The 21,752-nt window shown below is 67.0% G+C and overlaps 1 protein-coding gene across 1 annotated transcript; it reads left to right on the top strand.

The window, feature by feature from the left end:
* Positions 1 to 1,153: 1,153 nt before the first annotated feature.
* Positions 1,154 to 21,386, top strand: LOC309670993 (transcription factor COE1-like; the record flags this gene model as incomplete). The annotated part of the gene is made up of 18 exons (XM_082482146.1): positions 1,154 to 1,408; positions 2,194 to 2,309; positions 7,916 to 8,072; positions 8,322 to 8,385; positions 8,450 to 8,505; positions 9,089 to 9,162; positions 10,015 to 10,083; positions 14,897 to 14,978; positions 16,328 to 16,445; positions 17,439 to 17,572; positions 17,661 to 17,787; positions 18,250 to 18,338; positions 18,931 to 18,996; positions 19,539 to 19,716; positions 19,795 to 19,977; positions 20,458 to 20,664; positions 21,057 to 21,132; positions 21,255 to 21,386. 17 exons carry the CDS (start codon positions 1,154 to 1,156, stop codon positions 21,125 to 21,127), a joined length of 2,046 nt encoding a protein of 681 aa, XP_082338272.1. The 3' UTR covers positions 21,128 to 21,132; positions 21,255 to 21,386.
* Between the last annotated feature and the right edge of the window lie 366 nt (positions 21,387 to 21,752).

The raw sequence follows: 21,752 nt of genomic DNA, 5'->3' as shown, positions 1-21,752 counted from the left end.
TGATTTTGGCATCACCTCTGGGGTATGCTGAGGGATGCAGCTGTCACCCTGGGGTGTTTCTGGAGTGTAGGGGTCCCATGTGGGGCATCTCAAGGGGTCTGGTTAGTCACATTGGGATTTTGGAGGTCCTTGGCTCTTTGGGATCACTCCAAGGTGTCTGACCACTCCATTGGTGGTCAGTGTGGAGGGATCCTGGGAATGCAGGGGACACAATTGGGGTCACTGCAGCACCTCAGTGGAGGCAGGGTCCCATCGGGGTCATGCTGGGCACATGGGAGGGCACCAGGGTCTGACCGGGTCTCAGCAGGGTTTGTGAGGGGCCCGTGGGGGTTTCTGTAAGGAACCCTGGGAGATGCCCTGAGGTGTCTCTGGGGTGTCTGGGGCATGCAGAGGGATCACGCTGGCTTGTCTCCAGAGCCCAGAAAGGGGCCTGTTTGGGGTCTCTCCAAGGCACCCCGCGATGCAGGGGAGGGTCTCTGCAGGGTGTCTCAGGGGTTGCAGCAGGTTGTCCTCCAGGGTATCCCTGGGGTCTCTCCAGGGCCATCTCGGGGTGTGCATCGGGGTCCCTCTGGCTTGTCTCCCGAGCCTATTTGGGATCTCCCCATGGTGTCCGTGGGACCTGCTGGGGATCTCTCCAGGACATCTCGGGGGATGCAGCAGGGGTCTCCTCTGGGTGTCCCTGGGGCCTGTTTGGAGTCTCTCCAGGGTGTCTCAGGGGATGCAGTGGGGTGTCCTCCAGGGGCCTGCCTGAGGTCTTTGCAGGGCATCTTGAGGTATATAGTGAGGTTGCTTTAGGGTGGCACCGGGACCCATTTGGGGTCTCTCCAGGGCATCTCGGGGGACTCAGCAGGGTCTCCTCTGGGCTACCCCCAGGGCCTGCCTGGGGTCTCTCAGGGCGGGAGGCAGGGCAGTCGCCCCGGCCGCCCCAGGGAAGGCAGGGTCTCTCCGGTCCATCCCGTCCCGGGATGCCCCCGGGGGTGCCCGGTCCCCGCCGCCCCCTCCTCCGGCGCGGCCGGTGCGGCGCTGGCCGCGGAGCCCCTCCGCCGGCGCGGGGAGGGACCGCTCCTCCCCGGAATGATGTCAGCCTGCCCGGCCGCGGCCCCCGCCTCCCCCGGCGGCTCCGGCCCTGCCTCCCCGGGGAGGCGGCGGCGGCATGGCCCGGGCCGGCGGGGCGGCGGGGCCGCGGCGGCGGGTACTGGTGCTGATGGTGCTGGTGGCCGCGGCGGGGCGGCGGGGCCGGGGCGCGGGGCGGCGGCGGGGAGGCGGCCCCCCCGGACCCTCCGGCCCCCCTGGGCCCCCGACGACCCCCGGCCCCACTCCCGTCCGCCCGCTCCTGCTGCTGCTGCCGCTGCCGCTGCCGCCGCCGCCGCCGCCGCCCCGCGCCGCGCCCGCCGCCGCCGCCCGCCCGGTAACGAGCCCCCGCCGCCACCCGCCCCCGCCCCATCCCGGGCCGCGCCTGCCCCCTCCCGCGCCCCTCTCCGGCCTTCTCCTCCCTCCATCCCTCCACTCCTCCTCTCAGCCTTCCCGCATCCCTCCCTCCACTCCTCCTCTGCCTCTCTCCATCCCTCCCTCCAGTCCTCGCAGCCTCCTTCCATCCCTCCCTCCAGTCCTCTAAGCCTTCCTCCATCCCTCCCTCCAGTCCTCTAAGCCTTCCTCCATCCCTCCCTCCACTCCTCCTCTGCCTTCCTCCATCCCTCCCTCCAGTCCTCTAAGCCTTCCTCCATCCCTCCTTCTACTCCTCCTCTGCCTCCCTCCATCCCTCGTTCCACTCCTCCTTTGGCTTCCCCATCCCTCCCTCCACTCCTCTAAGCCTTCCTCCATCCCTCCCTCCACTCCTCCTCTGCTTCCCTCCATCCCTCCCTCCACTCCTCCCCTGCCTTCCCCATCCCTCCCTCCCTCCCGCTCCCCCCACCCGCCCCCCGCCCCTTCCCCTCCCGGTCCCCGCACTTGGCTGCTGGTCGCCTCCGTCTCCAACTTCTCCGGCCCTGCCTCCGCCTGCCTCCGCCTCCCGCCTCCCCTGAGCTTCCCCCCGAGCCTCCCCCCAGCTCCCGCCCGGCCACCCGCCGCAGATGCCGCTTCCCCGGCGGCCGGGACGGCGGCCCCCGGCACCTGCCCGGCTCTGAGCTCCGCTGCGGGGCCCGGGGCAGGAAAGTTGGGGACGGTCGCTGAGCCCCTGCCATGTTCTCCGTGCAGGAGGCTCTGCCCCGGGGGGGGCTGCCCATGAAGGAAGAGCCGCTGACCGCTGGGCTGCCCTCCGTCCGCTGGCTGCAGGGCACCGGCATCCTGGACGCCAGCACGGCAGCACAGAGGTAAGGGGCTCCGCGGGCATTCTGGGCACTGCAGGCATCCCGGGCTCCACGGGCATCCCGGGTGCTGTGGATATGCTGGGCTATGCAGTCATCTCGGGCTCTATGAGTATCCCGGGTGGTGTGGGCATCCCGGGCACTGAAGGCATCCTGGGCATCACGGGTATCCCAGGCTCCATGGGTATCCCAGGTGCTGTGGGCATGCCAGTCATCATGAGCATCCCAGGTTCTGCAGGCATCCTGGGCACTGTGGGCATCCTGGGCACCGTGAACATCCCAGGTACCATGGGCTCCACAGTCTTCCCAGGTGCTGTGGGCACTATGGGCATCCTGGGCACTGTGGGCATCCCAGGCACCACAAACATCCCAGGTACCACTGGCTCCACAGTCATCCCAGGTACCATGAGCATCCCCGGTGCTGTGGGCATCCCGGGCACGATGAGCATCCCTGGTGCCATGGGCATCTCAGGTGCCCTGCCCACCCCAGCCAGGCTGGGCACCCCGGGCACACCACACCCTCAGCACCCCGGGACCCCTGGGCAGCCGGGACACCTTGAGCATCCCAGGTGCCTCGTACCCACCAGGTACTTCAGGCACCCCATGGGGCTCGCCAAACGCCCTGGGGCTCCTTGGGCCTCCAGGTAATCCCTACCCCTGTGTACTTCGGGTACCCTGGGGGCCCCCCGCAGATCTCAACACCCCCGGGTACCTGGGGCATCCTGAGCCCCCCCAGCACCCCGTGCATGCCAGGCCCGTTGCTGTGTGTTGGGAGGGCAGTGGGTGCTGGCAGTGGGGCAGGAGCCACTGCCGGAGCTGTGAGGGGCTTGTGCCATGCTGTGCTGTGTGTCCACCGGGGCCAGGACCTGCACCGTGAGCCCCGTCTCTGCTGGGAAAAGCTGCCGAGGGCGAGGGCAGGGCTGGCAGCGGTGCCATCCCCGTCTCCCGGGCAGGACTGGTGGCATCGGCTGGGGCTCACCGCACCGCAGCCCCATCCCCCAGCTGGCTGTGTCCCCTGCTCTCCCTCGGGGGCTCCGTGTGCCCTGTCCCCATCTTCTGCCCTCCCCGCGGGAGGGGGGGGGGGGGGCTCAGGGCTCCATGAACCCCATTCTCATCCCCTGCCCTTCCTGGGGGGCTTCGTGCACCCTGGCCCCTGCTCTCTCGCCACCCTGTGCCTGGAGTGGTCCTGGCTGCAGCTGGAGGACACCTTCACTGCTGCCCCCAGTGCCCCAGCTCCTGCTGCCCCCTCTTTGTGTGCTGTGGGGTTTTGGGTGGTGGTGGTAAAGGGGGGCTGTGCTTGGAGCATGCTGTGGCTTTGTCCAGGGGTGACAGGCGATGCTGCGGCACCCCCACAGTGCGGACGGGTGAGGGGACATGGGCCATTCTGGACACTGCCTCCCTGGGGTGCCCCACGCCCTCTGCCCGGCCAGGGACAGCAGGTTTGGGGATCTCAGGGGGAACTCGCCTCTGCGTGGGGCTCCAGCGGAGTGGGGCATCCCCAACATTTCCAGCACCGACCCGTTCTGTGGGCTAGATCGTCCAGTTGTGTGCACCATCCCTGAGCTCCAGGTCCCCAGCCACGGTGTCAGCCCCATTGCCAGCTCTCTGCCGGGGACTGTGACTGCACCGGAGGCTGCGACCCGTGGCTGAAGCCCTGGGGGCTCCCTGAGGTGCCCCCCGAAGCCACTGTATTTGCAGATACTCCGGCATGCTTGAAAACTGCAGCATTCCCCTTGCCATCCCTGCCAAAGCCACCTCAGTCCCATCCCAGCGCAGCCACCGCCAGGGGTGGGGGACGACAGCCACTGCCACAGCCCAACCTGGAGCCCCCGGAGAGCAGCTGGACCGAGGGTCCCACCTGGCTGCAGGGTACTGGTGGGGTGGTGGCAGTGCCAGAGTCGGGGATTGTGGTATCTGATGTGGGGTGCAGGGAGGTGTTGGCCCTCCTGCTGCGTGCCCAGAAACTTCCCCGTGCCCCGGAGCAGGGCTGCAGGAAAGGGGGGGTAAAATCCATGCCCCCACTCCCACCCATACCTGGCTCCGGCAGTGCGGGGAGGACAGGGGACACACACGCAGGGCTGGGACTGCTGCAGCGGCTCCCACAGCGATGCTGCCCAGCGGTGGGGATGCGACTGCCCGTGTGCCAACGGAGTCCTGCGTGCCACGCACCCGCTGTGCAAGGACGGGGCTCACAGACCCCCTGCCCACCCCTGCCCCTGCCGAGCTGGGTGCTGGGCAGCCTGCGGTTGTCCTCCAGGACCCCCCCCCCCCCTCTTCCCCATCCCACGGGGGTGTGTGCCACATGTGCTGGCAGTGACAAGCGTGTGGACATGCTCATGGGGTGCTCATCACCTCCAAACCCAGCTTGCCTCCGCCCTGCATCCCGCACCCCCCTCGGACCCCTAGCTGGGGAGGGGGGGGGGGGCTTGTACCACCACCCTGCAAACATCAGCACCCGCAAAGACTCCCCCCACTCCCATGGGACCCTGTGGCCACCACATTGTCCCTGGGCGATGCCAGCCATCACACACAGCGTGCCCCGGGGAGGGAAGGGGGCTGGGGTCCTGGGGCAAGGCAGAGGGGCCGGGGGTGAGCCCACATGGGGTCTCAGCTTCCCAGGCGGAGTCTGGGACATCCCCCCTTCTGCCCCCCGTTTGGCGGAGCCGCCCGGGGAACCGTGGCTGCGTAATTGCGCGGTGCCCCGGGTGCCTGGCAGCTCCGCCAAGGGAAGATGCTGCTTTACTGTAAGAGACGTTCGCTGGGCTCCTCTGCTAGGAAATGCTCTGATTGCCTTTAATAATTAATGGCAGCCGGGCTCGGCTCTCGGAGCGCTGGGGTCTCGGCAGCACTGGGAGCAGAGATGCAGCCATTACCCGGCTGGGCTGGCGGCTCCATCACCACCCCCCCACCCCCCCCGCCTCCTCCCCCCAGCACTCTATAGATGAAGATTTGGGGGGACGGAGGGGAAGGGGGAGGGCAGGTTGTTGCGGGGTTGCTGCAGCTGCCCTGCCGGTACCGTGCCACCTTCTCGTCAGCTGGGAGTCCCATGGCCAGGTTCCAGCGCGGTGGGGCCAGGGATGCTGCCGGGGGACGGAGAGGTCCCCACGACACCGGGGGTCCCGTCCTTCAGGGAGCTGAGTGGGGTGCCGGCTGGGTACACGGGGATGGGGTCCTGGTGAGGATGCGGGGTCCCAGTGGGGTCAGCACACAAGTGCCAGGCAAGCGTGCCAGGGGCGTACCCTGGCATTTGCCGACTGGGGACGTTTCAACTCCCCGGCGATCAGCTTAATGAGCTTTTTCCTCCATCATGGAGAAGTGTCCCCAGAGAAACGTCCCCAAGGTTTTCAGGGTCTGGGCTTAACACTTGGCCTCGGCTGGTGCCCGCAGCTGGGGTTGGGGCTGGGGCTGAGGGCAATGCCAGGAGGTAATTAAAGCCCAAGAAGCATCATTAAAGGAGGGTGCCTGGGGGCCTCTCCCCACCTTGTGCTGGCTCTGCCCTGGGCTCCTGGGTGCTGCTGGGACCAGCCACAGGAGCACGTCACTGGTAAAAGGACTGAACCCCATTTTCTTCTCTTATTTGGAGGATATGCTGGTGGCTGGGGCTTGTGTGGGACTTCGGGAGGTGTCCCCATGTCTTCATGTCCCCATGTCCCCACTTCCCTGTGCAGCCAGTGGTGCCCCAGTCGCAAGGTTCAGCCCTGGGCAGTGCCAGCCCGAGGGAGCAGCGCTGGGAGGAGTGGTGTGGGGGGACTCAGCCATGCAGGAGCGAAAGACCCCCACAGCTGGGGCAGCTGCACCAGTGGGGTGTAAGCAGGGGATTCCATGGAGCTGGGGGCTCTGTGGGGCACAGGCAGCCTGGGGCAGGGCTTGGGGACCCTCTCTGTCCCCCAGCTGTGGGCAGAGGGGTGTCCCCACACAAGCCCCCACCCGTGTGCCATGTCCCTGGCCAGACTGGGGCCCAGTGGGCGTCAGGGTGCCGGGGGTCCTGCTCCTCACTCATGCACTGTGTCCCTGCACCGTGGGGCTCCTCTCCTCGATGGTCACTCCGATGAGATGCTGTGAGAAGTTGGCTCTGTGTGACACCCACTCCCCTCCCCCACCACCACCATTCCCAGGCCACCCATCAGGTGATGGTCAGGTCCCAGCATGGCCAGGGGTGGTGGCGGAGGGACCCTGCATTGGGCACCACCTCGGGCCAGCAATGGGTGGGTCACACCTGGCCCCCAGCCCATCGCCCCATAAATTGTGCCCCTGGGTGGGCTTCCAGGAGCAGGGCTGGGGGTACTGGGACAGGCAGGAACCCACAGCAGGGTGTCCCCCTGCATGTTTGTGTGTCCCCCCTGCATTTGCACCCCAGTGCTGACCCCTGCCCGGGCTCTGGCTGCCCCCACACCAATGGGGTCCGCAGGGCATGGCAGGATCTGGGGAGCTGTGGGGTCCTGCTCCATGGAGGGTTGAGGGGGGTCTGGAAAGTCTGTAGGGTCCTGTCCCAGACTAGGGGGGGGAGAGGATCTGCAAGGTCTGTGGGGTCATCATGGGGTGCAGGGGCTGTCCCCAGCACAGCGTGGGAACTGGCTCCAGTAGCTTAAGCCCCCACCAAGGTCTGCACAGGGGGAGCCAAACCCGTCCCCCCTGGCTTGCTCGTGGCCCGATGTGTTTTTAATCACGAGAGGGGGGGAACTTTTTACATCCGCGTGTTTATCTTGGCCCCCTCGCCTCGCTGGCTGCCGCGCTGGGGCTGGTCCGGCTCCTGTGGCCCCCCACGCTGACGCCACGCTGGCTGCCCACAGCACCGGCAGTGACACCAGTCGGGGACGGGGACCACACTCCGGGCTGGGGATAAGGTGACCGGGACGAGGACTGGTCAGTGCTGGAGCCATCATCCCTGGGGATTGCTCTGCTACCCTCCACTGTGCTGTCACTGTCCTGTCACCCTAGGTGTCCGTGCAGGGACAGCAGCAGTGGCCGTTGGAGCAGCGCTGCGGGTTGGCAGTGGGATGCCCCAGTGGCTGGGCTTGGGTGCAGAGAGCTTGGGGACGTCCCCTCCTGTCCCCTCCTGTCCCCGGTGCCTGCCCGGGGTGTAGGCAGAGTGATGCTGCTGAAGAGCTGCTGCGTGTCCCCCGGGATGCTGCTGGCATGTCCCAACCCGTTTCCCCCCCCAGCCCCTGACTCTGCTGGGGCTCCCCCGGCCACCCCGTGCACACGCGTGTGGGTGCAAGTCTATGTGAGTGTGCACGCTGATGCACGCACAGGGGTGTGCACCCTGATGTCCCCAACCCATGGCTGAGCCCTTGCATTCCCCTGGGGGCGATTCCCCTCCCCGGGGACCGGGGCTGCCTTTGGCCTGGCTTCCCCCAAGGATGAGCCCCGCAAGCAGCAGGGACGTGCTGGGCACGGGTACGTCCTGGCCACCGGGCAGGGTGGGGGTCTTGGGTGCTCCCTCCACCCTGGTCCACAACACCCTGGGGTGCCAGGGGACATCACTGCCCACCACAGGGGACTTCGGCAGCTCTCACCGAGTCCTTCGCCTGATGATGGGGTGGCACTGGGGAGGGGGTGCTGGTGGTCCCGGCAGCCGCCCCATGCTTACCCCCCACTCCTCCTGCTGGCAGCGGGGTGGGCTTGGCCCGAGCACACTTTGAGAAGCAGCCCCCCTCCAACCTGCGGAAATCCAACTTCTTCCACTTCGTCCTGGCCATGTACGACCGGCAGGGACAGCCCGTGGAGATTGAGCGCACCTCCTTCATCGACTTTGTGGAGAAGGAACGGGTGAGAGCCTCTGGGGCCAGGCTTGTGGTGGGGATGGGGTTGCGGTGGGGGGGTGGTGTCACTCTGCCCAGCCATCCCCCTGCTCTTGGAGTGGCACTGGAGCCTGCGCTGTGGAGGCTGAGACCTCTCCCAAACTCATTGCACATGTGGGGAGTTGCCAGAGCAGCTCCGCCGCCCTGGGCCGGGCTGGGGCTGGTGAAAGGCTGCATCGAGAGGGGACTGTGATGTCCCCTGTCCTCCCCCCACCAGGAGCAGAACGGCGAGAAAACCAACAACGGGATCCACTACCGGCTCCAGCTGCTGTACAGCAACGGTGGGTGCCGGGGCCGGGGGGGTGGGGGGCGGGGGCAGGGCTGACCCCTTCCCTCTCGCTGCAGGGCTCCGGACCGAGCAGGACCTCTACGTTCGCCTCATCGACTCCATGTCCAAGCAGGTAACGGTGGAGGGGGGATGGCCGGGGTGGGGGCTAACACCCCCGGCACCGCAGTCCCTGACCCCATCAGCCACAGAGTCCCCAGGGCTGTCTGCACACGCGTGTGCACGCGTGGGAGTGCCAGGCAGGCGCGTTCGTGGCCGGTACATGTGTGTTCACATGCGGGTGTGCAAGGCCGTACGTGCACACCCAGGTGTGCGGAGCGGGCACATATGCACTCGCACGCACACCCACGTGCACTCGCACACGCCTGTGCGCTGGCACGCAGGCAGGCGCGCACGGGTGCCTACAGCCGTGGACGGTGTGGGCACACACAGTGGTGTGCACGCAGGCACACACACGCGAGCGTGGGCACACACACGTGCACACGCGCCCTCCGAGGTGTGCACGGCTGCACACCCACCCACGAGCGCTCCCTGCCCGGCCCCTCTCCCACCCCGGCTGCCACTGGGGTCCCCCACCCCAGCTGGGGTCACCCAGGGAGGGTCTGTGGGTTGGGGTTGAGCGGTGGCAGGGGACGGGCAGGGTGCTGGGAGGTGGTGGCACCCCCCTTCGTGTTCTCTCCCTCCCCGCCATCCTCCAGGCCATCATCTACGAGGGGCAGGACAAGAACCCAGAGATGTGCCGGGTCCTCCTCACCCATGAGATCATGTGCAGGTAGGTGGGGGTCCTGGTGGGGGTCCAGTGGAGGTCCCGGTGGGGGGGTCCGTCAGCACCAGGGGCGCCGGGTCGGGCAGACGGGCAGCGAGCGCTGCCTGCCCCAGCTGCCTGCTGCCAGCGCTGGCGTCCCCCGTGCCCCATTAGCGCCGCTCTTGTTTACCACCCGCGCGCTCGGTGTTTGTGCAAATTAGCGCTCCGTGCCAGCGCGGCTAATTGATCTCCAGGAGCCGCGCTAACGATGCCAGGGCCGGGGTCCCCCCTCCCCGCTGTGCTCCCCGGGGCCGGCACTGCTGTGTTTGTTGGCCGGCGGCGGCATGAGCCCAGCCCCGTGGTGTCCCCCATGGGTGACGTGGAGCCCCCAAGGGATGGTGCAGGGCCGGGTCACCCCCAGTTCAGAGGCCCCCTCCCCCTCCCTTGACTTACCAAGCCTTTCCCAGGGCTGGGGTGCACCCCAAGCCCCAGAGAGCCCCAAATTGGAGCCCAGCCCCATGGGGTGGGGCGGTGGCATGGGGTGGGTAAGGGGGCTACCCCAGGGATGCCCTCTGTGCCATGACCCCCCATGCCCTGGCATCACATAGCCGATGTCCCTGTCCTGAGGTGTCCCCCCCCCAACCCAGCACCTTTGTGGGACGCCTGCGCGTCCCCTCTGCACCTCTGCCCCCAACCCTGTCCCGCCGTGGGGCAGGACTCCCCTGCTCCGCAGTGCAGGGCTGGGCAATGGTGGGGGGCACAGGGGTGCGTAATGGGGGTCTGGTGGGTTTTCCCCTGTGGGTTGGGAGGTGTGGGATGGCCTTGCCCCCCCCCCCCCCAGCTCTGCTCACGCTGGCTCCTCTCCCCGGCCGTGCCCAGCCGCTGCTGTGACAAGAAGAGCTGCGGGAACCGCAACGAGACCCCCTCCGACCCCGTCATCATCGACAGGTACCAGGGTCCCCGGGAGTGGGGGCCCCCCTGCACCTCGCTGGGACTGAGGGAGGGGGGCAGCAGCAGGGGGTACCCCAGGGAGCCAGGGCGGGGAGTCCCCAGGGCTGGGAACGGGGTGCGAGCGCTGCCTCGTTAGTGCTAATGAGCTGGGGGAGCAGTGTGCGGGGGGATGGGAGGGCGCGCGGTGCCCCCCAGTCCGGCACGCTGCGGTGGCTGCTGGCCCCGTGCCGGGCTGCGGTGACAGTCAGCCGTGACAGATGGGGAAAGCGCCGTTTGCCGTCAGCGCGGCACTTCCGACGCACATCAAACAAATAAATAATACAGGCGACATCCAGCCACTTCGGCAAGCGACGGGGAACGCGTGGCAGCCCTGCTCCAGCTCCGGGGCCCACGTGCCGCAGGGACACCCCAGTGCGGGATGGTGTCCCCAGCTGTGTGCCCACAGCATGGGCCGAGCACATGTCCCACGGTGAGGGATGCACCTATCCTCCTGGCCGGGCTGGGACACAGAGCACAGTGCCGAGGTGGGGCAGAAAGCCCAGCCTGGTGCAGGCAGCGCTTGCTGGTGTGGGCATGGACACCATGTCCTCCGGGCACCGGGGTGGGCGTCTGTCTGTCCCTCTGCCCTCCCTGGACAGCACGCACCCTGCCTCCCTTCATCCACCCGTCCTTCCCTCCATCCATGTCTCCTTCCATCCATCCCCCACTCTTCTTCACCCATCCATCCATCCATCCATCCATCCATCCATCCATCCATCCATCCTTCCCTTCACCTGTCCATTCCTTCCCTCCTCCTTTCTGTCCTCCCTCCTTCTCTCCCTCCCTTCTCCATCCCTCTCACCAGCCCTTGAGCTGTTCCTCCCCCCATCCCGCAGCATCCCTAGACCCCACACATCTATCTGTCTGTCCTCCTGTCCCTCCACCCAGTGTGTCATGTGCCCATCCCTCTGTCCCCATGCAGGGATCCTTGTGCATCTCCTGGCATGGTGGCACCTCCCTGGTGATGTGAAGCGCAGGCTCTTCGGGGGTGCTGGGGGGTTTAGGGGCCCCAGCTGGCTGCTCGGTCACCTCAGCACTGGGGCCGGGGGGACGTGGCAGGGACGATGGGGGCTGGCTGGTGCCGCGCACCCTCCTCACCTCACCCTGCCTGCAATTGGGCTCCCTTAGTCCTGGGGTGTCCCTATGAGCAGCTTCCCCCCGCGCCGAGTCCCCAAGGTGCTGGAGGATGCCTGGGTCCCTTGTGGGGTGTAGAGTGGCACAGACCCTGCTTGCACCCCCTCTGTCCCCAACTCCCCCGTGTGACTCTGGACCTGCTGCAGCAGGTCCCCAACCCCTGGCCTCCTCCTGCCCTGCCAGTGCTAGCCAGCTGTGCTGCCGCCCCCGGCCAGCTGTGCCCTGGCCAGCTGTGGGGATCACGGCTCCCGGAACTCCCAGCACAGCCGCTGGTGGGATGCAGCCACCACAGCCCAGCCAAGACAAACCTTCCACAGGCGTCCCTGTGTCCCCCTGACCCCTCAGCCTCTGTCCAGTGGGTGTCCTGAGTGCTGCACCCCGTGCTGGTGCTTTTGGGGTGCGCAGGGGGTCCCAGGGTGCCCTGTGACCCCTCTGTGCTGGAGGCTGGGGCTGAGCCCAGCCCTGGGTTCCTGTGGGGTTGGGGTTGATGCCCCCCCCAGGGCAAGTGTCCCCTGAGCCCACCCCAGCCCCCTTCTCCCCAGGGACCCCTAGGGGCCATGCCTGGAGGTGACATCCCCGGACTGGTGGCATCCCCATCTCTCTTCTGTGCTGAGGGCAGCTGGGGGCTTCCCCCGTGCCCCCGCGTCCTCCTCTGTCCCCAGGGTCCTCGGGGGTCACCCGGGGCCAGGCAAGTCCCCAGCCCACCGCCCGCTCCCCCTTCGCCCCCCCCCCCAGCCCCGCTCCCCAGCCCGACGCCCAGCCCCACTGGTTTAGAGAGCCAGATAAGTGCCCTATCAACATGTTAATCAAATTACTTAGGAGCTAAAATTGACGCTTTTCATTAATTATACAAGATTATTCTAATTGCAAATTCAAATTTATGCGCTCGGAACAGAAGGTGTTCGGCAGCAGCGCCGGGAATTTGCATATTAAATGGGGAGCGCTGTGCATTAGGGATGCTAATGCATGCACAGCGCCTGTATTTTTAACTCCCGGGCCCATATGCGCGGCTGCCGCTCGGGGGGGACGAGGCCGACCTGGGGTTCAGGATTAGCCCCCCCCTCAGCAGCACAGAGCCGGGGCTGGGGGGCTGGGGGGGAGTCGGGGGGGCTGGGGGGGGGGTCACCCCCCAGCCCCACATCGCCCCTGTCAATCTCCTGGCAGGTTGGGGGGGGGGGGGGGAGTTTTCCTGCCGTTTTCCAGCTCCTTCCTTCCCCTGATTACCACCTGCCAGGCGGCGGGTGACGGGGGGACACGGGGGGGGTCCCTCTCTTCCTGCCCTTGCCCGGGAAAACCATCCCCCATGGGCAACGTCCCAGCAGCGCTAGTGTGGGAATTCCTCTCCGTGTGCCCTGGTGCTGGCCGATGGCAGGAGCCACTGGTGGGGCATGGTCTGGAGGTGCCCTGTCCTCTCAGGGGTCCCATGGAGTGCCCAGAGACCCCTGGGAGGCCCCCAATGGCCCCAGCTGTTCTGTGCCCCCTGGCCCGTGCCCCCCAGGGATGGGGCTGGAGGGGTTTGGGGCCTGGGAAGCTGTGCCTGCTGCTCCCATCCCTGTGCCTGCATCACAGGGCGTCCCAGGAGTGCCCACGTCCCCAGGTACCCCATCATCCCCGGAGGTCCTGTCCTCCCTCCAGCCTCCACCAGCAGCTAACAGGCCATGGGAAACTTCCCCCTGGGCACCTCTGTCCCCTCCCCACCCTCCTGTCCCCCATGTCCCCCTCCCAAGCCCCGCTGCAGCGCTCAGGGAGGTGCCTGGGGGGACCGAGGCGGGGGGCTGGGGCGGGGGGCTGGGGCGGGATACCAAGGCAGGGTGCTGATGCGGGATGGCAGGGTAAGGTGCCGGGGTCGGATGCTCAGATGAGATGCCAGGGCAGGCTGCCGAGAAGAGACTGGGAGCAGGATGGCACTCTGGGGTGGGGACAGAACGGCACAGTGGGGTAGTGGCAGGATAGCACACAGGGATGGGTCAGGATGGCACGGTGGGGTGGGGACAGGATGGCACACTGGGATGGGGACAGGATGACATGCTGGACTGGGACAGGATGGCAAAGTGAAACGTGAGGATGGCACACTGGGATGGGGACAGGATGGCACACTGGGGTGGGGACAGGATGGCACTCTAGGATGGGGACAGGATGGATGGCACACTGGGATGGGGACAGGATGGCACACTGGGGTGGGGACAGGATGGCACTCTAGGATGGGGACAGGATGGATGGCACACTGGGATGGGGACAGGATGGCACACTGGGATGCACCAGCCCCATGCAGTGCCGAGGGCCTGCTGAAGGGCTGCCTGTGTGGGCAGGACAGACCCCAAGCACATCAGCGAGGGGGCCAGGAGGTGAGTTGCCCCATGCCAGGCCAGAGGAAGGAGATGGCACGGAGGGAGAGGGTGGCCTGGCACGGCTCTGTGGCCATGAGTGGCACAACGCCCTGGCACGGTACAGCGAGCGGAGGCAGTGTGGAGAGCGGGCACGTTGCTGTAGCCTGGCATGGTGGGGTGAGCTGGCACAGCGTGGGGACTTGCCACGCTGTGGTGACTTGGCACAGCGGTGACCTGGCACTGTGCAGTCACCGGGGCCGGCGCAGTGATCTGCCGTGGCAAAATGAGCTGGCACAGCGTGATAGCTGGGCATGCTGCGGAGCAAACGTGTGTGGGTGCACGCGTGCGCGTGCCACAAGTGTGTTCAGGGTGAGCGTGCCCTTGTGCATGTGTGTGGCCACGCAGGGTGCCCATGTCCATGCGCTGTCGGGTGGGGACAGGGACAGCAGGTCTCTCACCTCAGTGCCCAAAATTGCACGGGTGGGAGTCCTGGTGTGCACCCAGGTGTGCATGGGGGGACCCCGCGGTGGGGGATCCTGGGAACCACATCTGGTCATGCCCCCAGGCTTGGATCCGTGCTTCCACACACATATCCGTGCTCCCAGGAGTGTGCACCACAATCCCCACGCGTGTGCACCACGATGGCCACGCACTTTTCCTCCCATCCCAGCCCCTAGCACGAGTGCTGCCGCTCCTGCCGCTGCTGCTGCTGCTGCCACTGCCCATTAATTATTGAGGGGCCGAGGCTGATTACGGGGCCGTGGACAAGCAACCTGAATATTTTATCAGGCCGGGACATGGCAGGAGGAGCTCACCCTCCTGCCCATCCGTCTTCCACCGGGGATGCTGCCTGGCACCTGCCAGACCCCCGTGGGCAGGGAGAGGGGGCACCCAGCACAACCCCGGGGGGGGGGGGGTGTCTCACGGGGTGCCCAGGGGTCCCTGCAGCCATGCAGTGCATCTGTGTGTGTGCGCAGCAGCGTGCAAGCCTGGGTGCGCACACGCACACGTGTGTGTGTTTTCGGCCGTGCGCACCTCTGCGTGGTGCATGCACACGTGTGTGTCACTGTGGGGGGGTGCCACAGGGGACCGTGCATGGTGGGGAGCACCCACGCACGTCTCCGGTGCATGGTGTGATGTGCAGGGTGCTACCTCCGTTTGGGGACACCAGGACAACGGGGACACTCGCCCTTGCTTTGCTCCAGAGGCGGGGACCAAGGGATGGGGTGGGAGGAGACATCACAGGGTCTCTGGGATCCCCCCCCCTCGTTTGCTGGCACCGACCTCTGGGTTCTTTCCTTCCATCCCAGGTTTTTCCTCAAGTTTTTCCTCAAATGCAACCAAAACTGCCTGAAGAACGCTGGGAACCCCCGGGATATGCGGCGCTTCCAGGTGAGCACCCGTTGCCCCCTCCAAACCCTGCCCCACACGCCGGGGCTACAGGAGGGGACGGGGTTGGAGACCTCATATGTTTTACCTAAGGGCTGGATTCCCCATTTGGGGAATTTGGGGAATTGAGTCCCTAATTGCCCTCAACCCCTTTGCAAACCCTAACTCCCCTTGAACCCCTTTGCAAACCCTAATTTGCAAACCTTAATTCCCCTCGACTCCCTTGCAAACCCTAATTGCCCTTGAAATCCTTTGCAGACCCCAGTTCCTCTTGCCCCCTTTGCAAACCCTAACTCCCCTTGACCCTCTTGTAAACTCCGGTTCCCCTTGAACCCCTTCACAAACCCCAATTCCCCTCACCCCCTTTGCAAACCCTAATTTGCAAACCCTAATTCCTCTAGAACCCCTTTGCAAACCCCAATTCCCTTCGTCCCCTTTGCAAAATCTTTTTTTTTTTTTTTTTTTTTTTATTCGCAAACCCTAATTCCCCTCGACCCCTTTGCAAATCCTCACTGGCAAATTCTAAGTTCCCTCCGTCGCTTCGCAAACCCTAATTTGCAAACCCCAACTCCCCTCACCCCCTTTTGCAGCCCCCAGCTCCCCTCGTCCCCATACATTCCCCCCCCCCCCCCCGTGTCCCCTGCCCGCAGCCCAGCTCTCCCCGCAGCAGCTGGAGGTTTCGGGAGCGGAGCAGAGTGTGTGGGGGGGTCCGGCCCGTCCCCCACCCAGCACGGGCGCCTTCATTAGGGCCTCTCGTAAAGATATGATAATTGTGACATTTTTACATGATTAACGACCTATCCAATTTGCATAGCGCCAAGCAGCTCCGGGAGAGCAGCCAAGTCCACGCCGGAGGGGGGGAGCGGGGTGCAAGGCTGGGGGGGGGGGGAGGCATGCAGGGGATGGGCTGGGGTGTCCCCTGGGGTCCTGGGTGCCCCGGGTCAGTGACATAGGGGGCGGTCCGGGGTGTCCCCTTGGGGTCCGGGGTCCCCCAGGGTGGTGACATGGTCATGGGCCGGTGCTGATGGCGGGGGCAGTGCCAGGGCTGGGGCTGTGGGGGCACACGCGTGTGCGCACATGTAGGTACGCACGCACATGTGCACGCAAGTGCTCCTGCACACACACACCCCCTTGGCGTATGCACACTTATGCACACCCATGCACATGCAGGCACAGATTTGCACGCGCGTGTCACCACCAAGGCACGGAGGGTCCGGAGGACACCCCGTGACAGTCCCGGGATGCTCAGGGGAGTGGGGGGACGCTAGAGATGAGCAGGGGGCACAGTGACATACCCCAGGGAGGGCACGGGGAGGCGGGGGGACGGTGGCCCTGAGCCGGCTGTCCCACAGGTGGTGGTGTCGACGACGGTGAACGTGGACGGCCACGTCCTGGCCGTGTCTGACAACATGTTTGTCCACAACAACTCCAAGCACGGGCGGCGAGCACGGCGCCTCGACCCCTCCGAAGGTGAGTCCCTGCTGGGTGCCCAGTGTGCCCACACACACACACACACACACACACAGAGCACGTGCCCACGCACACGCGTGTGCCCTGCCCGGGCACGTGTGCACGACCGTGTGGAGGGGCAGAGGCATGTCCATGCCAGTGGGCACTGCTCCTATGGTGGCCCCGGCTGTGCCAGAGCCGTACCCACGGCCATGTGTGTCCCACAGTGCAAGGGCAGCCCCACAGCCACGCGTATCCCATGGTGCCGGGGCATCCCCAGAGACCGTGTCCCCATGCTGGGATGCCCAAGTGGGACGTGGCTGTGCCCCACAGCGCTCAGAGGCGGCAGCTCCCCCAGCCCCAGCACTCCAGGGCAGCCCCGGAGGTGGGCACCCAGCCCCCTATTTATGCCTTGTACGTCTGTCCGTCCGCCCAGAGCGCACACACGGCCTTTCCATCCGGCCGCCGTGCACCTGCGTTTTCTGTCTGTCCCTTCGTCCCTCCGTCCGTCCCACGCGTGCAGGACATCCTACCCTCCTGGCTGCTCTCTGTCTGTCCACTGCTCTGTCCGTCTGTGCAGCCACCACACCTCTCCGTGTCCCTCTGTCCAATGCCTACATGCCCTGTCCTCCTGTCTGACCTGTTTGCTCTCTGTCCATCTGTCCCATGCATGCTCTTTCCACCCCCCCACCCCAACATGCTCTCCATACCCCCCTCCATTCCCCGCACGCCCTCTCCCCCACTGTCCTCATCCGTCCCCCATGGCCTGGTCCCCCCCATCCCACAGTGCCAGCCACCTCGTCCCCCCCATCCTCCGTTCCCACCTGGCTTCTGTCCACGTCCGTGCGTCCATGGCCGCCCGTGTCTGTCCCCCGCCCCTCGCCGCTGCCTGGTTCTCACTCTCTGCCTCTGCTCTCCCTTCTCTGCCTTCTCTCCCCCAGCCTCGCGCCCCCCGCTCCCGCCCCCCGCGCCCCCACACTCACTGCTGCCCTGTCTCTCCCCTCCCGCCCGAAGCAGCCACCCCCTGCATCAAAGCCATCAGCCCCAGTGAGGGCTGGACCACCGGAGGTGCCACCGTCATCGTCATCGGGGACAACTTCTTCGATGGGCTGCAGGTCGTCTTCGGCACCATGCTGGTGTGGAGCGAGGTAGGGGGGTGCAGGGAGGAGCATCGGGGGGGAGGGGGCTGTTGTGACCCCCCCCTGGCCGCAGGCTGAGCCCTGTCTTGCCCCACAGCTCATCACGCCTCACGCCATCCGGGTGCAGACCCCCCCGCGGCACATCCCCGGTGTGGTGGAGGTGACGCTCTCCTACAAGTCCAAGCAGTTCTGCAAGGGTGCCCCGGGACGTTTCGTCTACACTGGTGAGGGGCGCAGACCCCCGGGGAAGGGAACCGAGACCCCCAAGACGGCACCCAGAGCATCTCTGTGCCTGCTGCCAGCCCTTGGGGACAGCCCTACCCTGACCGGGGACCCCCCCACGGCAGGGTTAGGGGATGGGCAGGGTGCAAGGGGACGGGCTCCAGGTCCTGCTCTGCTCTGCCACCGTCTGGTCCCCTCGGGACCCCTGCAGTGGGGCTGGGGGCTGCGGCTGCTGGACATGGGGCTGGGAGAAGGGGCGCAGGGGCTGTTGGCATGGGTGGGGGACAGGCGGGACAAATGGGATGTCTGTGCGGAAGGTGGGGTGTCCCTGTTCCCCCCCGCTATGCCTCATCTCAGCCCCGCGCCCCACAGTCCGTGCCTCAGTTTCCCCGTGGGGTCGGGGCAGGGGGGGTGGCCAGGGTGGCCCCACGCGCAGCAGCCACTGAGCCCCTCTCTCTTGGCAGCGCTGAACGAGCCCACCATCGACTACGGGTTCCAGCGGCTGCAGAAGGTCATCCCCCGGCATCCCGGGGACCCTGAGCGCCTGCCCAAGGTAGGGACCCCCCTCCCCTCCCTGCCCGGGGTTTGGCACAGATGTACCGTGCTCTCCGCCGTGCCCAGGGACACCCATGGGGTGCAGGCAAGGACACTCCATCACCCACGGGTGCTGGGCACCACCTCGCCCAGACCCACAGGTCTTCTCTGGCAGTGCCAGAGGACCAAGGGACAGGGAGAGGGACACAGACCCCCTGTGCCCCCCACAGCACTGGGTGCCACCCGCAGGCTGGCCTGGCTCCCTGACCCTCAGCTCCTGCTAGCGGGGGGGGGGTGGTCCATGCTGCTTCCCCCACCCCAGCAGACCCAGGGGAATGGAGGGCCATGGGGGGACACAGGGAGGGACATGGGGGGGGACACAATGGGCCTCTGCTGGGTCCCAGCCCCATGGGTCCACTGTGGGGTGCTGGTCAGTGCTGGGCTGGGGATCTGGGCATCACATGGCGTCTTGGAGACGTGCCGGCTTGGGAACACGTCACTGGCGTGGGGACGTGGCAGGTTGGCCGGGTGCCTGCATGTCCCCCGTGTGCAGATAGGGCTGGGGTGGGGGTGCGGGACCCCCCCTGAGCCCTGTCCCGCTCCCTGCCCAGGAGGTCCTGCTGAAGCGGGCGGCTGACCTAGTGGAGGCTCTCTACGGGATGCCGCACAGCAACCAGGTACCACAGACCCCCACCCCGTCCCGCTGGGACCCCCCCCAGCTCATCCCACCCTCCTGCCCCTGGCCCCCCAACCCTGCCTGCGAGGCGGGCTGTGCACCCCGAGCCTGCAGGACTGGAGCGGGGATGCAGGAGCCAGCCCTGGGCTGCCGGCCCCACATCTGCTTCACATCAGGATTCCTCAAGCGCTGAGTCAGCGCTGTGGGCCCCCCTGAGCCCCCCACCTGCAGGGGAAGGGGAGCCGCCGGGTCAGGCTGTGGGGCTGGTGCCTCCAAAGCTGCCTTTGTTCCCACGTCCTTCCTGGCCGGCGTCACGAGCTGGGGGGTCTCAGTCTCCCGTGTCCCATCGCTGCCTGGCACAGCCCGTCCTGTGCCCTGGGGACACGTGGGGCTGCGGGTGCCCTGGGAGGTGACACAAAATGGGGTGTCCTCAGCCCCCCCACCCTGCCCCATCACTGCCCAGTGTAGCCGTGGGGTCACTCCAGGCTACACATGCCAAAGGGTGACGCTGTCCCTGTGTTTGTGTGTCCCCCCCCTTCGCAGGACATCATCCTGAAGCGAGCGGCAGACATCGCCGAGGCGCTGTACAGCGTCCCCCGCAACCCCGGCCAGCTCTCCTCGCTGGCCGGCACCCACGGCCCCGCCGGCATGATGGGGGTGAACTCCTTCGGCAGCCAGTTGGCCGTCAACATCGGCGACTCACCGCAGGGCACCGAGCAAGGTGGGCCGGGGGCCGTGCCGGGCAGCGGGAGGGTGTCCCTGCCTGCCCTGTGCCACCCCCGGCCCCTCTCGCCCACAGGCTACTCCCGAAACACGGGCAGCGTCTCACCGCGGGGCTACGTGCCCAGCTCCACGCCGCAGCAGAGCGGCTACAGCGGCGCCGCCGGCATCAATGGCTACGGCGGTGGCACCATGGCTGGCCTGGGAGTTCCCGGCTCCCCCAGCTTCCTCAACGGCTCCACCGCCAACTCCCCCTACGCCAGTGAGTCAGTACCCTGGGGCGCCCCCAAAGCCATGTACCAACCCTGCGAAGTCCCCAAAGCCATACACCAGCCCCGGGGTGTCCCCACAGCCATGCGTCAACCCCAGTGTATCCCCAAAGCCATGCATCAGCCCTGGCGTGTCCCCAAAGCCGTGCATCAGCCCCAACGCATCCCCAAAGCTGTGCACCAGCCCTGGCATGTCCCCAAAGCCGTTCACCAGCCCCAGGGTGTCCCCAAAGCCGTTCACCAGCCCCAGGGTGTCCCCAAAGCCATGCATCAGCCCCAGGGCATCCCCAAAGCTGGCTGTGAGGGCAAGGGGGAGCAGGAACACAGCGACCTCAGCTGAGAAAGCCTCGGCCCCAGCCCTACCCCTTGCAAGCTGGGTCCCATGCAGTGTCACCGGGGTGCGCTGGCATCCCGCACGGGGAGCGATGCCCTGTCGCCAGCTCTGCCCGGCCTGAGTGGGTCTCTCCCCGCAGTCATGCCCGCCAGCCCCCCGCTTGGCGCCTCCTCCATCAGCCTCCCATCGGGCACCAACACCTCCACCCCCACCGGGGTCTTCTCCTTCTCGCCCGTCAACATGATCTCGGCAGTGAAGCAGAAAAGCGCCTTCGCCCCCGTGGTGCGGCCACAGACCTCCCCGCCGCCCGCCTGCGCCAGCACCAGCGGCGGCAGCAGCCTGCAAGGTGAGCCCAGCGCAGGCAGGGCTGCCCTCACCTGCCCGCGCTGCCCGCGCCTCCCTGCCCACCCCAGTGCACCCCCGGATCCCCCTTGTCCCAATGGAGTTGGGGGTCCCAGTGGCACCATGCCCACCCTGGTGCCGGGCACCTTGCCCAAGCAGGGTGCTTGCCTGCAGCCTTGCAGAGCCCTTCCCGCGGGCTGCCTGCCCCTCTCCTGCCTGCACCCCTGCCCGACTCCATGCCTCCTCCCTGCTCCCGCAGCGTGGCTGGGGCTGCACCGCCGGGATGGGTGCACCATGCCACCCTCCTCCCTCGTCCCTCCATGCCCACCGCTCCCCCTGCCTTGGCTCACCTTCTCTTTCCCTCCCTCTTGTCCTCCCTCCCTCCCCGCCGCCCAGACCCGGCTTTCGAGGACTCGGACAAGTTCCACACGCCTGCGCGGCCGCTCCAGGGACTGGCCTATTCCTAAGCACAGTAGGTCCTGGGACGTGCCGGCCCCAGAATCCCCCGTCCCGCAGGAACGGGCAGGGGGAGCGGGGCCAAGGAGGGTAGGGACCCCCTGCCTCGGCGTGCCCACCCCTCGCCTTCCCTTGCAGCCGTGCCCGGCCGCCTCGTGCCGCCCATGTGAGCTGGGACGGCGCCAGAGCTGCGACATGGACTGGGACTGAGCGTGGTCTGGCAGCCCAGCGGTGCCAGCCCCTCCGACCCACTGCTGGGGGCTCCCGTGAGGATCAGGGCACGCAGGGCTCCGGGACCCACCACCCCGCTGCCCTGCGGCCGCCCCAGCCCGGTCCCGCGGAGCTCAGCTGCCTCGCGGGGGAGCGACTCTGGCCAGGGCCAGCACCGGTGTGGTTTGGCATGGCTCAGCTCAGCGGGCAGCCCCTCCTGGGGCCGGAGAGGGGCCTTGAGGGGAGCCCCTGGGAATGACCCAAAAACGCTCTGGGTTTAGCCCCAGAAAGATGCCGAAAGACCTGCAGGGGTGTGGGGCAGCGGAAGCCGTGGGCAGGATGCTTGGGGGTAGGAGGGATGAATGCTCCAGGGAGGGAGGGATGGATGCTCCAGGGCAGGATGGATGCTCTGGGGCAGGATGGGGG

This window comes from Vanellus vanellus (assembly GCF_965231255.1).
Source record: "Vanellus vanellus genome assembly, chromosome: 4".
Lineage (NCBI taxonomy): Eukaryota > Metazoa > Chordata > Aves > Charadriiformes > Charadriidae > Vanellus > Vanellus vanellus.
This window is presented reverse-complemented; position numbering and strand designations above follow the sequence as displayed.